Source organism: Carettochelys insculpta, chromosome 1 (assembly GCF_033958435.1).
Source record: "Carettochelys insculpta isolate YL-2023 chromosome 1, ASM3395843v1, whole genome shotgun sequence".
Classification (NCBI taxonomy): Eukaryota; Metazoa; Chordata; order Testudines; family Carettochelyidae; genus Carettochelys; species Carettochelys insculpta.
In genome coordinates, this window is record NC_134137.1 from 131,808,774 (window position 1) to 131,824,716 (window position 15,943).

General features: G+C 40.1%; 2 protein-coding genes across 2 annotated transcripts in view; one reads left to right on the top strand and one right to left on the bottom strand.

The window, feature by feature from the left end:
* Nucleotides 1-15,943, bottom strand: part of GABRB3 (gamma-aminobutyric acid type A receptor subunit beta3) — a 318,628-nt gene that overhangs the window by 251,771 nt on the left and 50,914 nt on the right. The window lies entirely within an intron of this gene.
* Nucleotides 1-15,943, top strand: part of GABRA5 (gamma-aminobutyric acid type A receptor subunit alpha5) — a 98,643-nt gene that overhangs the window by 9,895 nt on the left and 72,805 nt on the right. The window contains exons 2-4 of the mRNA XM_074983289.1: nucleotides 3,816-3,937; nucleotides 5,858-5,925; nucleotides 6,038-6,258. Of these exons, the coding sequence (XP_074839390.1) occupies nucleotides 3,816-3,937; nucleotides 5,858-5,925; nucleotides 6,038-6,258 (411 nt within the window). The remainder of the gene's footprint in view (nucleotides 1-3,815; nucleotides 3,938-5,857; nucleotides 5,926-6,037; nucleotides 6,259-15,943) is intronic.

A 15,943-nucleotide genomic window follows, 5' to 3' on the forward strand; every position in this document is an offset into this window, starting at 1 on the left:
TTTGTGATCAGGTGATGATATACTGGTAGTTACTTGACAACAATCCTCTCAAGCACTTTCACAAAAAAGGGTAAATTAGGTACTGGAAAATATTTCAGACTCCAATACTGCTTTTCTTTCATGCTTTCTTTTTACGAATAGGGTTTTCAGTGAGACTGGGATTACATCAGAATGCAGAGACAAATTAATAGGTTATGTAATAAATGGAAGGGAGTTTATTGGCATTCTTTTGGAGAAATTCAGTTGGCCAGGTACAAAAAGAAGTCTTACTTTTCTGAACTAGCATTTTGGCATCCTGTTTTTGAGACATCTTTAAAATCTAACAATGCTACTAATGTATTTATCTGTTTAATTTAATTAATTCTCCAGAGACCAGGTTGAGAACTGGGGACAGGAATGAGCTGGAAAATAATAAACCCTTAATGGTCTTAAAATCTTCTTACAGAAAAGGACGATTTCATCCTTCTGTCTACCAGGAGACATAATTGACTGTTTTTGCTGCTCTTGGGGGAAAAAGAAGCTGATTAAATGTTTTAAACAGGGTTCTGGGGCTTTTCTCCTGGGTCAGCAATGCCAGTGAATAGTTACTACCTCTGTCACTTCTACTGCCTGCCTCCCTTCACTAGGATGTTGTTTTCAGCTAAATTGAAGGTGCAACTGACCTTCACTGACAGTAAGTGTACAACTTATTGTCCTGAAATCCATCACTTGCCCAGTAAGCCAACAAGCAGAATTACTCTATAATTAGTCTGACTCTAGTAGTTAAGTGCCATATTATTTTAGTTGATCATTTGCATTGCACCATCCAGCTGCTAGGCACTGCATGGCCAATGGAGCAGATGTGATCATAAGAGACTGAACTAGGAGTTAAATGAACCTGGAGATCATGACATGATTGGATGGTCTTGTGGCTTGGGAAAAGGGTGAGATTCAGTGCTGTGCCTCTAAAAACCTAAAAGGGGGAAGGCTGTAAAGGGGGCTTTGAGGCTTTGCCCTCTCCTGGGTTGCTTAAGGGGCTGCAGAGGATCCTAACATAACTTAGCCTGCTTCAGTGCCCAAGTTACAGCAACCTCCCAGGGCTGCCTTGTGGGCTCTAGTCTTTCTGGGAATCTCTACAGCACTGCCTGCTATGGTCCTACATTGAAGTCCCCCTCTACTGCTAAGTCCCCACCCCACCCCAAGTACTCCCCTATACATGGCTTGGAAGAAGGTTCACCAAGTGCAGTATTTGTTTTTGTTGCTTTGGGAATTCTCTGGCAGAGCCATGGTACATCTTGGAGGCCCTTCTACCTGCTGTAGAGGGATGTGACCTAGTTTTTGGTTCTAACCAATGGGAATTGACTCAGGGTCAAATTCTGATGTTACTTCAAGCAGGAGTAGTTCCACTGAGGTCAGTGGCATTACACTGGTGTAAAACTTTTATAAGAGAGATCACAATGAGATCCTGAAGTTCTCTGTAGTAACTGAGAGAGAGCCGTGCTAGTCTATATACTATCAAAACAAAAAAGCAGTCCAGTAGCACTTTAAAGACTAACAAAATAATTTATTAGGTGAGCTTTCGTGGGACAGACCCACTTCTTCAGACCATAGCCACACCAGAACAGACTCAATATTTAAGGCACAGAGAACCAAAAATAGTAATTAAGGTTGACAGATCAGAAAAATATTATCAAGGTGAGCAAATCAGAGAGCAGAGGGGCAGAAGGAGGTGCAGGGAGTCAAGAATTAGATAAAGCAAAGTATGTGAAAGAGCCTCTATAATGAGTTAGAAAATTGCCATCCAGGTTCAAACCACATGCTAATGAGTCAAATTTGAATTTAAAACAGGTGTGTTTTACTGAAAAGGAATTTTCACAACTGTTTGGAAAGAGAGGCTGCTGAACTCTTTTATATTCAAATTCGACACATTAACATGGTTTGAACCTGGATGGCAATTTTCTAGCTCGTTTTAGGGGCTCTTTTACATACTTTGCTTTATCTGATTCTTGACTCCCCCACCTCCTTCTGGCTCTCTGATTTGCTCACCTTGATGATATTTTTTCTGATTTGTCAACCTTGATTACTATTTTTGGTTCCTTAAATATTGAGTCTGTTCTGGTATGGCTATGGTTTGAAGAAATGGGTCTGTCCCATGGAAGTTCATCACCTAATACATTATTTTGTTAGTCTTTAAAGTGCTACTGGACTACTTTTTTGTTTTGAACTTCTCTATGTATCTCTTGTGGGAAATTGAAATAATTCCTAATGCAGAAGAGCCATGAGGCTGAACTAATGTTTGTAAAGCACTATGCAGAGGTGGCCATACGTATTTGCATTCTCTGGGGACTGGCAATGGGTAAATGAAGAAGGGTCAGAATCAGAAGAGCCCCATCTGAAGATACGTGGGAGTAGGGAAGGGGTCATGGGTGAGTAGAGCTTACAGGCCATCAATCCCAGAACTTTTAGGGCTTGAACCTGGTGAACTCTGAGCCTACAGATGCATGGGTTTCCAGTCCTCACTTCCTCTGACAAGCAAACACTCAAACTTCTCCACTCTGAAAAGAGAACACTGAAGTGAACCCGAGTGAGTTTTATGCTCTTTCTCTTCTCTCATGCATTTTCACAGGAAGGGAGTGTGAAAGTCACCATTCATCTGATGTAAAGCCAGACAGGCCTAGGTTTGTAAAAAATGTCCCTGTCCATAGGGACCTGGTATCAGACATGGTTTTGTTCTGTGAAAATAAGAGAAGATGATAGGGACAGAATGGGGATGGATAAAGACACTGGGGCTATGTCTACACTGGAGAGTTTTGTAGCCAAAACTGGGGTTTTTGATAAGAAAACTCACAGAGCATCTGCACGCAAAATGTGTGTTGTTGACAGAAACTGTTGACAAAAAAGCCATGTAGACGTTCTGGGGGCACCTTTGTTGACAGAGCAGGTCAGAATATAATCCACTTTTACATAGACACAATCTGTCACAGAATTATTGTTGGAACACCTCGTCCAACAGTAATTTCTGTAGACAGATGCTTCTAGTGTAGACGTAGCCAGGGGCTGTGCCTCCATATGGGCCAATGCAAGTGGGAGTGGATTGTGGAGATGCATATGTGGCTACACCGAGAACATGGGATTAGAAGAGGCAGTAAAACTGCCAGCTATTTTTCATAGAACTTTTTCGCCACAATTTGCCATCAATATTTTTCAGGTGCTATAAAAGGAGAACATATTTTCAGTTTTCAAAGCACTCTTCAATAGACATTCTTACTGAAAATGTTGTGAGTTTTACGTGACACTTTTTGGTGAACTGTATTTTTTTTTCACCAAAACAGTAAGATATTTCAGTGAAAATATTTTAGGCATTTCTCCTTGAGACCCAATATTTTCCTTGTCTTCAGTTATGTATTCTTCATTCTAAAAATACTGGAAAGAAGTTAATATAGCTTTCTCCCTTATATCCAAGATATGAGGTTAAGTTTGATTTGTCTGTAAACTCACAGAAAGCACCCAGGGTCTGATACCATAGTATTTATACAGGTATGTAGGAAAAGAAAAAAAAAAAGACTTAATAATGGCCACTTTGTCATCTTTGGTCTTCTGAGATTTTTCCTACAGAAAGATATGCCACAACATCTCCCAGAAGCAAATAAAAAAGAAGCAGAGGAGGAACATGAGGCACAGAGCTGACAATGCAGAATTTCATCAGAATACTTCAGATTACAGGAATGAGTAGAAAATCAGAAGGAAAAGGGGTTTGATCATCAATCCTCATGGATTCCTCTGTAACTGGCACAGCTTTTAATCTGTTTCCTTTTTCATTTCTTTATTTAAAACAGCCTCTCACAAATGCCAACAGCTTCAGGGAGAGATGACACCAATGATAACATTACCATATTCACCAGGATTTTGGATGGCCTGCTGGATGGCTATGACAATAGACTGCGCCCAGGACTGGGAGGTACAGTTTCTATTGTTACTGCATTGAGTGCCACTATTGTGCAAGTAAAACAGTGGAGTCACCATAAAATTAATACCTTCTTAGTGGGGCAAACCTGTTAAGTATACTTGGTCTGTCTACTTAACCCTATGGAAATCCACTGAAGCCTTTGTTTAGAGATGGCTGAATGTGAAGGGGAATAAGATACTTTCCAGAAGCTGGTGAGAGGACTCTCTCTTTAGAAGAACCCCTGTTGCTCGCCTTGACTGAAGGGATTCACCGTGTCATTCAGCCATCTGTGGGCAATTAATTAATCCCTCCTTAGGCTACATAAGAGGGATATGCTGTCAGCCCAAAAGGGATGAGTGGATGGATTTGTCAGTTGGTAAAAGGCCACATTTGGAAGGAAAACCAGGGCTCCTTTTCCTCTGGAACACCGCTGAAGTGAGCTGTTGGAACTTCATACCTTTGCCTTGGCCTTAGCTGAAGCGAGCCACACAGACTGTTTTCCATTGTGCTTTGGGTCAGAGCAGCCTTGCTTGGCTATTTGCATTTGGCTGTTACAGTGGTGTGGTATTGTTATGTGTTTCAAAAATAAAGCAGACCACAAAGGTGTTGCAGCTGATGATAGGTGAGCAAAAACCTCCATCATGTGGAGTGGTGCATCACACTGATAACATTTCCAGTGTGGCAACATGATTATTTGTCTTTGGTAGGCTTCAGTGAAATAATGTGTCAGGTGAATATATACTGAGTATCATGTACAAAACTGTAATAAACAACTCAGACAATAAATTATTTTAATACTAATTTAAAATAACCCTGTTGAAAGGATTACATTTGGCAGTAGATTGCGTCAATATTTAGAAATCCTCAGTCGTGGCCCAATCCGAAAACAATGGGCCTAACCTTCACTTAGGAAAGTCTCTATTTCAGGTTAGTCTTACTTGCGTAAGGACTGCATGGATATCTCCATTGTGAGACCATCCCATTACTTGTATAAAATTGGAAACCCCTTGTACCAGTAACACTGTGGCTCTTATCTGATGCCCGAGTCCTTAAAAAATGTATTTAGTTCACTGTGTGTGGCCTAATAAAATTCAGTCTCCTTGAACAGAGAGCCCATTCCAAGGCCCGTTGAAGTCTTTGGTGTTACGCTCAAAGGATTCAAAATCAAAGGATTCAAATTGGGTTTGGATCAGGTTGGCCTATGGCACATATTCTTCTAATTGCCACTGTAGGTGAACCATAATCCTCTCTGCAAAGAAGTATTAATAATCTGGTGGCTGAAAATCATAGCCACAAAACAAGTTTAAAAGGATAAATCCCAATGAAACTCAAGGAACTAATAGACCATTTCGTGTATTTCACCATTCTTACACAATGCTTAATGTTACAACTCTCTTCCTTTGTGCAGCAAATTATCTATGCAGATTTTATACTCTTTAGGGTAACTCCTTGGAGGGCTAACACACTATTACTCTACCCAGTTGAGTCAGTTACATCAAAGTATGATTGTATGTGCATTGCAACATTCTGATTTTGTATGTGTATAATGGACTTTCAAGTTGGCATAGTAATGCCTTTCAGGAATCAGGCCTTTCATACATGTCCATAGGACAAAATTACAGTTAACATACATGTATTTTGTGTTTTAGAAGACTTTCCTGACCTACCCACGCTACCAGTGAAAAAACGGCATTTGGTTTCCTAGCTCACTTATAAACTTCAGCAAATCCCATGGTCAAACCCCCATTAAGGGTGGGATTATCAAAGGCAACAGTTATGCACCCAAGTCCCAGTGAATTTTTAAGTTTTTGGCTGGGTAGAAATCTTTGCCTAAGATAACAAAGGTTGTTAACAGAAAAAGAAATATATCCAGAATGTGTATGTGTGTGTTACAGCAATTACTTATTCAGGGTCTATGTCTCTTTGTTACAGAGAGAATAACTCAGGTGAAAACAGACATCTATGTTACCAGTTTTGGTCCAGTGTCAGACACAGAAATGGTAGGTTAAAGCATATGGACCCTGAATCAGTATTATTTATGTTGCTAAAATAACTGTGAAAAGATTATTTATTTTGAGACATATTATTAACATGACTGGTTCTTTATGCCAGGAATACACCATTGATGTTTTTTTTCGACAAAGCTGGAAAGATGAAAGACTTCGATTCAAAGGACCAATGCAACGCCTCCCTCTTAACAATCTGCTTGCCAGCAAGATTTGGACTCCAGATACTTTCTTCCATAATGGTAAAAAATCTATAGCTCACAACATGACAACACCGAACAAACTTCTACGCCTTGAAGACGATGGCACTCTACTCTATACCATGAGGTAAATGTTTTTCTCATTACTTTTTATTCTTACTTCCTAGTAGCCTTACAATTATTTTTTGGAATGTGGGATTTTTCTCACAACAGAGTCAATGAAGTAGACTTTTTGCACATTTTCCATGAAATATCAAGAGATAATGGAAAGCATAATAACTGTCTATAACTACTAATTAATTTTCAGCTACTGAACAGGGCTAATGCTGAAATACTTCCTTTGCTGAAATAGAATGCATATTCTCTGTGGAACAGATGATTCAGTCCTACTGTTTTATGTAGGCCTGAACTCTCCTATTATTTGCCTTTTCATCTGCACTCCTGATGGGATGGGAGAGAGCTGTCTTAACGACCAGAAAGTTAAATCTGTCTCTGATATATTACATCTTGAACTCTTAAAGCTTCTGTTGATTTCTAGTTCTATTTTAGCTAAAGGACAAGCCGTCCTATAAGGCTGTACAGGCAGCAGATACAGCATTCAAAAGCTATTCAACACATTTCATTTTAAGAGAAAGCTGTTACACTTTCTAGTCTTTGAGAATCAGACCTATATCTGAATTTTTCAAGGCCCTGCTTCTTATCTGATGATATTGTGAAGCCTTATCAATTCTTAACCTACATATTATATGAGAGAGTATATCAGGGATATCAGCATAACCTGCTTTATTTGAAATTGTCCTAAAACAAGTCCTACTTTATTGGAGTCTGCTTTATTTGTTATAAGTAATTTATCTGCCCTAATTAAGATGGCTTTGTGTCTGTCACAGGGCTTTCACTAAGAGTGTAGTCATATGGACAGCACTTAAAAAGAGATTTAAAAATATAGAGAAGAAAGTGTTTATGGTAAACTTATCACATATGAGCATTTGACAAGTCAAAGCAAAGCCTAAGTGCTTGCCTCATACATCTTCTTGGAAAAGAAGGGAAAACTCTAGAAATTAACAGAATTTTTTTAAAACGAGGAAAAAAGGCTTTGTACTGAAATAAAGGTATTTTAAACAGAACAACACAACTAAATAACCAATCCCTTAGAGACACTGTGGTTCAGTAGCTTCACTCCCCTGATTTTCTCTGTCCCTCACTGTTGCTCCATTTCACATGGATTATCATTGTTGTGATTTCAGTGGGAAGTTCTGAAATAAACCAGAGAGATATTAAAATAAACTTTGTGTGTGTGTGTGTGTGTGTGTGTGTGTTTACAATAGTTGCAAAAGAAATCCAAGTTCCCAAACTGTATTAAAGGTTCAGGCCATAGTTCTGGTTTCACTGATGTTGTGTTTACTCTGGTAGGACTTCATTGACTGCCATGCACTTGGTCCTAATGGACATTGGTGTGTGTATAAAGTCAGAACAAAAAAGCAGTCATGTAGCATTTTAAAGACCTAACAAAATGATTTATTAGGTGTTGAGCTTTCATGGGGCAGACCCACTTCCTCAGGTCTCAAAATAGTGGTATACTGGAAACGGTGCTGAAAGTGAACTTATGTGATTATGTAGCAGAGATACAGACAAAAAAATTGAATGAAGACTGATAAATTGGATACATAGGACAGAAGCGGGGGCGGGGGGAGAGAGAAAATTATTTACTGCAAGTGTAAATTAAGTTCAGTGACATGCCTGAGATCACTACGAATATCAAAGATGAGCAAGCTGTCTTTGTAATGCGTAAGGTAACTGCTATCTCTAGTAAGGCCAAGTTGAAAAGTATTGAATTTGAGCATAAACTGTAGTTCACGTTTCCCTTTGTAATCTGGTGTTAAAGTCTCTTTGTTTTAAGATGCATATTCTCAGGTCTTCAACAGTGAGGCCCATGCCACAGCGATGCTCACTGACAAGTTTATGTGTATTCAGATCCCTAATGTCTGATTTGTGTCCATTCATTCTCTGGTGAAGTGATTGTCTAGTCTGTCCAATATACATAGCAGAATGGCATTGCTGGCACATGATGGCATATATAATATTGTCTGAGGTACAGGAATATGAGCCCATGATCCTGTAACTGATGTGGTTAGGGCCGGTGATGGTGTCTCCAGATGAAATAGGAGACAAAGTAGGCACCAGGGTTTGTTGCAAGGAAAAGTTCCAGGATTAGTATTACTGTAGTGTGGTCTGTGTTTGCTAGTGAGAATTTTCCTGAGGTTAGGTAATTGTCTGTAGGTGAGAACAGGCCCCTCGCCCAGAACCTCTCGGAGTGCACCATCATGTGCCAGTACATGTTGTAGGTTGTTAGTAATGTGCTGCAGGGGTTTGCCCTGGGGGCTAAAGGTAATGACAAGTGGTGTTCTGTTGTTGACCTTCTAGGATCTATCTTGAGGTAGTTGGTTTCTGGATATTAGTCTGTCCCTGTCAATGTGTTCTTGTTTTTTTTTAAAAACTTCTCCTGGGGGGGTAGTTACGTTTTATGACTGCTTGGTAGAGATCTTGAAGATTTAGGTTTCCGTCAGTAGGATCGGAGCAGGTGCAGTTGTATCTAAGGGCTTGACTGTAAATAATGGACCATCTGATGCTTCTTGGATGGAAGGTGGAGGCATGTAGGTAAGTGTAGCAGTCAGTGGGTTTCTGGAAGAGAGTGGTATTGATTTGGCCATCAGTACTATGGTGTCCAGGAAATGGATCACTCATGTGGAATGGTCAAGGCTGAGATTGATGGTAGGGTGCAGGTTGTTAAAATCTCAGTGGAATTCTTCCAGAGTTTCTCTACCATGGGTCCAAATGATAAAGATGTCAATGACATAGCATAAGTAAAGGAGGGATAATAAGGAATGGGAGCTGAGGAAACGTTCTAAGTCTTCCATAAAAATGTTAGCATACTGCAGGGTCATGCAGGTACCCAAAACAATGCTGCTGATCTGGAGGTGTAAGTTGTCCACAAATCAGAAATAATTGTGGGTGAGAACAAAGTTACATAGGTTAGCCACCAGATTTGCCATGGTAACATAAGAACATAAGAATGGCCATACTGGGTCAGACCAAAGGTCCATCCAGCCCAGCATCCCATCTGCCAACGGTGGCCAATGCCAGGTGCCCCAGAGAAGGAGAAGAAGACAATGATCAAGTGATTTATCTCCTGCCATCCATCTCCTGCCCTTGTTCTGATGGCTAGGGCACCATACTTTATCCCTGGCTAATAGCCATTTGTGGACCTAACCTGCAAAAATTTATCAAGCTGTTTTTTAAACCCTAATAGAGTCCTGGCCTTCACAGCCTCCTTGGGCAAGGAGTTCCACAGGTTGACTGTGCGCTGTGTGAAGAAAAATTTCCTTTTATTAGTTTTGAACCTACTACCCATCAATTTCATTTGGTGTCCCCTAGTTCTTGTATTATGGGAAAAGGTAAATAATTTTTCTATATTCCTATATTTCTATACCTCTATCATATCGCCCCTCAATCGCCTCTTTTCCAAACTGAAAAGTCCCAGTCTTTTTAGCCTCTCCTCATATGGGACCCGTTCCAAGCCCCTAATCATCTTAGTCGCCCTTTTCTGAACCTTTTCTAATGCCAATATATCTTTTTTGAGGTGAGGAGACCACATCTGCACGCAGTACTCAACATTGAGGATAGTGTTCCTAATTGCTTGGATTCCATCTTCATGTGGAATTTTGGTGTAGGGAGTTTCTGCATCCATGGTGGCAAGTATGGTTTCAGGAAAATTTTGGGTGTTCTAATTTCCTCAGGAAGCCAGTGGTATCTCAGTGATAGTTAGATGTGCTGGTGGCATGACTTTTGAGGAGGGAGTCTACATAGCTGGATGGTCTGGTAGTAAGGATACCAATATCTGAAGTGATAGAGTATATGGGGTTTCCTCATTTATGGATTTTGGCAAGCAAATAGAATATTCCTGGCTGGGGCCCAGAAGGCATGTCTGTGTCAGAGGGAAGCCTTCTGTGTACATGGAGCCAGGCCAGGTGCCTTCCATTGCATAGCAGAAAGTCACAAGTTTACAACTAGCATGTGGTACTAGAGAGGTCATTTGTTTTACAATATTTAGGGCTTTGTGTTAGTCTCTGAAGTGAAGCCCTCAGAAAGTGTTAAATTAAGGATACCTGGGACTGTCAGTCAGATGGTTTTCTTAGCGGCTACAGAAAAACACACCAAATCCATGTAGCTCAACAATGTAAAACAGTTTCTGATCTTATGGGGGAAGAGGGAAAGAAGGAGCAGAAATCATTTTACTGTGTATACCATAATAGGGAATGGAATCCATCTACTATCAAAGAGCCGACTTTTGACTTGATGACAATTTTAAAATGTCAAATAAACCCTTTTTGTCATCCTATTGTATGTGCCATCCCACTGAATCCTAGGCCAGGAGAGTGTCAGTGTAATACATAATCAGATCAAGATATCTCTAAGACGTTGTGCTATGTTAAGAGTGTCAGCTCTTGCGCAATGGGCATTTTGGAGGTAGAATTCAGTGGTAGAAATAATATGTATCAGCTACTCCCTAAAGAAATGACTAATAGCAGTAAAATGTCAAATTTGAAAAGCATGACAAGGAGAAAGTACAATGTGTGTCAGTAGGTAAAGTTACACCCATTGCAGAGCTCTTAACCCATTGTGGGAAATGAGAAAGACATCAGCATCCAGGGGGAGTAGAAAGGAATAAGGGGACTTCGAAGTTGCCGGGGTCCTGTCGAAAAGGAGCCCCGTCTGGATGAGCCGCGCAGCAGCGAGCCGCGTCAGTTTCGAAGTGCTGTGGCCGCCCGCATGCTAATGAGGTACTGAATATGTATTTCAGTGCTTCATTAGTAAACACAGTGCTCTGCTGTTTTGAAATAGGCTGTATTGTGAGTAGATGCTCTGTTTCAAAATAGAGCCATTGGACGCCCTATGGCTTATTTCAAAATAGGCTCAATTTCCAGGCTATATCTACAATTCAGAGATCTTTTGAAAGAAGCCCTTCCGGAAGATTTCTTCTGAAAGAACTTCTTTCGAAAGAGTGCATCCACACACAAAAAAGCGGATCTAAAGAGTGGTCTGCTCTTTCAAAAGAGAGCGTCCACACAGCCCCCACTGTTTCGAAAGAATGGGCCAGGGTTTGAATAGCTGGCCCCATGAGGACTGCTCTTTCAAAAGAAGTTTCCTGAGGAGTGTCTACACACGTTTTCTTTTGAAAGAAGCTTCCAAAAGAAGGTTCTCTTCCTGAAATGGGAAGGGAAGAGCAATTTCAAAAGGAGCGCCACATTCTTTCAATTTACTTTCAAAAGAATGCTTTTTGTGTGGAGACACTTCATGAGATCTTACAAAAGAGCCCCCTTCTTTCAAAAAAATCTTCCAAAAGAAATTGCTAGTGTAGAGACAGCCCCTGTCTACACAGCTCCTATTTTGAAATAGGCACTATTTCTCATACCATGAGGTTTATCAATTTCAAAATAATCCAACTGCTATTTCAAAGTTATTTCAATGCAGCAGTTGCATTTTCTAGACACTAGCAAAGTTATTTCAAAATCATGCCTGTTATTTCAAAATAACTTCACTGTATATACATACCCTGATTTTATGATTCATTATAACAGTTCATAACATACCGTGCTGCATGCTACTCCACATTATCTATTTCAAATGTCTTATGCATAACAATCGAGCCCTCAGTTGCCCACTAACTTTCAAGTGATGACCTACAAATTGTGTTACCCCATGGCATACGATTAAAAACCTGTCCCTAGCTGAGATACTGTGATTTCCTTCCCCACACCAAAAGAATTCTCTGTAACGCAAAAGCTTGGACTTTCCTCCAACAGAAGTTTGTCCAGTATAAAAATTTTGCCTCACTTTGTCTCCAGGGTTAGGTCTACACAGCTAGCAGTCACCTGCAGCTGGCCTGTGCTGACTGACTGACAGGCTTGTGAGACTTAGGCTCTGAGGCTGTTTCACCGCTGTGTAGACTTCTGAAGTGAAGCTGGAGCCCGGGGTCTGGGACTGTCCCACCTCACAGGGTCCCAGAGCTTGGGCTCTAGCCCGAGCCAAGACGTCTATACAGCAATGAAAGCAGCTCCCCAAGGCTGAGTTAGTTAGCATGGGTCAGCTGCAGGTTTTTCTTTGAGGACCCACAGTAACTCTACTGCTGCTTCATTAGGCTAATATTTAGCCCATAAAATTCAGAAACAAAGCACAAAATGCGAAGCTTCTTTTTTGGTATAACCACATGAAAGACCTATACGCCATTCTAAAGTGATAAGTGAAAAGAAGCCTAAAGTCAGATGCTTCTGTAGCGGAGGGAGCATGAACCTGTGGATCTAGGAGTGAGTTCTTGCTCTGTGGCTTCTCTTCAAAATCCTGGGTCTGGGACTCCAGAAAGAAGGGAAGGATTCAGGGTTTGAGGGCTGGAGTGATGGCTTCATTCCCTTAAAAAAACCTCAGGTGGGAAAGTAAAAGAGAGTTGTCAAAGGCAAGGATACAGCTCCTCTCTTTTTCTGCTGAAAGCATTCCTCTGCCTACCATGGCTTGGTTACCTCCAGCTAGCCTGATAAGGACTTGCCTTTCTGATTTGTACTCTGCTGTAACCTCTGCAGAACCAGATGAGAATACCAGCACGAGAGAAGTCAGCTTGAGTCAGCGTTAACTATCATAGGTTTTTCTTCCTAATCACTATGTAAATCCCTCTCCCCACTACTCTTCGGCTGTGTCTACATTAGCAAGTTCTTTTGGAAAATCAGGCTCTTTTTCAAAAGAACGCATGGAGCATCCACATATAAAATGTGCTCTTTTGATCCGAAATCAAAAGAATGCAGCTTTTCTTCTGGAAGCCTTCTTCTGCTCCGGGATCAGGAAGAGCGCCATCTTTCAAAAACTTCTTTTGAAAAAAAAACGTGTAGGTGCTCCATGGGCCCTTTTTTTTTTTTTTTTTGAAAGAGCAGTTGTCATGGCACTGGATTTTTTGATCCCTGGCCCGTTCTTTCGAAAGAGTTGAGGCCTGTGTGGGTGCTCTCTATGAAAAAAGCAGATTGATCTTTCAGCCTGTTTTTTTGTTTGTGGATGCAATCTTTTGAAAGAAGATTTTTTTGATTGCTGTAGTATAGATGTAGCCTCAGAGTCTAGGGGTGTCACAGTAGCCAGTCGGGCCTGTCAGTGGTGTGGTGGCATAGAACCTCAGTATGAGGATAAGCCTTGCTTCTTTTTACCTGAACCAGATCCTCTTGGTTGTCTGATGTCTGTGAATTGTTGGGCCAACTTAGAAGTTTTGGAGAAATATATTTTCACTATGATGAAAATACAATGTTAGAATTTTGCATTTTCTATTGGTAAGAATCTAGGATGGAAATAAAGTATTTAAAGTCTTTGCCAATGAAATATTAAGAATCTGATGCTATGCATGCTTATTACCAAAGTCTCTTTTTATATCACAAAAAAACTAAATCATACCATATAAACTGATTTCACAGAACAATTATTTTACAGCAGTGTTCTATGGTGTAAAACCAAGAAAGCTGAATTTTATTTAGTTAGACTTGTTTGCTAAAACAATGTATGTTGTACAAACCTGGGTCATGCAATCAATGTCACAAATTATATTCCTACCCCTAGGTGGAAGTATTGTCTTTATTTGCATTTCTGAATTGTCTTTTTAATGTGAACAATAGGCTAAGCTATGCTATCCTAGGCATTTCTTCTTCTGTCGGTATGTATACTTTTAAAAAAAAAAAAAAATCCAGAACATTTCATTATATCAGAAATAAAAGTACAAGGCAGTCATTGAGGAAATACATTTTTGACACTCAGCTGCTATATAAAGTTTTTGAAAAACGAGGACAGCAGTTAAGCAATTTTTGTCCCTGCAAAAAAATCAAAACAGTTAAGTGAATTGTATTATTTTTGCAGTGGGAAAGGAGTGTAAAGGAAGAGGTAGATTTTTGGAGATTTTTAATGTTAAACCCCTACAATAAATTTTTTGGGAACAGAAGTCTGCATTTTTAGTGAAAATGTGTGCAAAAGTAACTGGTGTACCAGGACTATGGTTTTTAAACATCATTGAATTTCTGACCAGCTGTTCTTATGTAATTATAATCATTTCATGAACTGCCTATCTACTCTTGTACAAAATTGAAAATCTATAAATATTGGTATTGATCATGTAGGCTACATAAAATTCGGTAATGTGGATTATCTAACTGAAATATCCACATGGTGGCAGCATAACCACATAACAAACAACCATTTACAGAATGGATACGGGTGTCATGGCTCCAAATATTTTATGTAACATTAACATCAAATGTATTGGTTGCATTTGTACGAAACTCAGGAGCATTTTAGTTTATAATGTATGCTTTCATGAAATATGTTAATGCAATCTAAGCATTTGTATACTATATACATATTACAGTTAATTAGCAGGAAGTTATGGTGTTCTTTTCAAGACTTCCCCAGGAAAGGGCAACATACTGTTTTTTTTAAAACAAAAGAGCTCCTTAAGCCAAAAGTCTTGATGTTTTTTCTTTACATAGTCTTCATAGGAGGACCTGTGCCAGATATTGGGAATTCATAGCAATGGATTTTGTAATGTGGACCAGGCCATGGGAGTCTTCAGCAAACTACTTCAGAAAGACAGGCCAGTGTTTAGTCAATAGCTGCTTAGAGTGAATCCTTTTTGTTCAGTCAGTGTAATTTGTTCTCATTTCAGTACAGAGATGACAGTTACATATGTATTTATAAGAAAGTCTTCCAGTCCAGTGCTTTGAGAGCTTTACAGATATTAAAACAAGCAAACAAAATGAAAGAAAAAAATCAATATGTTTCAAAATAAGTTAATTGCATAAACTTTCTCTCTTCCCTGAATGCCTCCCCTGTCCACCCATTGCTGCCCTTTCATTCATTCTCAAGGCCCAATCAATTCCTTCTTCGCTGCACAACAAAACTAATCTTCCCAGCGGTCTTGTTATGTGAACCATTACAGTTCTGAAACAATGTTGTAAACCAGGATTCATTTGTCCAAAACAAACACCTTGGCTACATCTACACAAGAAGCTTTTCCCAGCAAAACTAGGCTTTTGTCAGGCAAACCCATGGAGTGTCTACGCACAAAATACACTTTGGCAACAGTTTGTTGACAAAACCCAGCACATCCATCAGCAGCATTATACCTCTCTACATTCAGGTATAACACTGCTCTCAACAGTGTTCTGTTGACAAAACAGATGTGTAGATGCTCCAGGGCCCTTTTGTCCGACAGGCAGGGCTTCCGATTCACTGGGCAGTCCTGTTTGCAGAGCATCCAGTCAACCATTCTATCAAGAGAGGGCCAGGCAGCCTGGCTGCTCTGTCAACAGAGCAGATTGCTCTTTCAATCTGCTTTTATGTGTAGATTCTATCCGTCAACAGAAGTTTTGCCAGGATATCACTTCTGACAGTGACTTCTGTCAACAGAGTCTTCTCGTGTAGAAGCAGCCCTTGACTTTTGCTCAGAAGGAAACAGCAACTAGAGGGCTGGCTCTAGGCATACAAGGAAATGCCAGTCCCTCTCTGCTTTCTCTTGTCTTTACCTTTTCCAGGTGATGGCTTCTTTTTCCTCTACAGCAGGGCCAGCCTAGACTAGCAAATGAAAGGGAGGTTTTAAGTGGCATGCCTTAGTAAGAAAACAAGTAGCGATGGGTGTGCCTCATTTCAGTCATGTGGAATATGCTACAAAATGCTGTAAACCTTATGGCTTAATGTCTTAACAGGGCTTGATTGAATATCCCACATTCCCGAGCTAT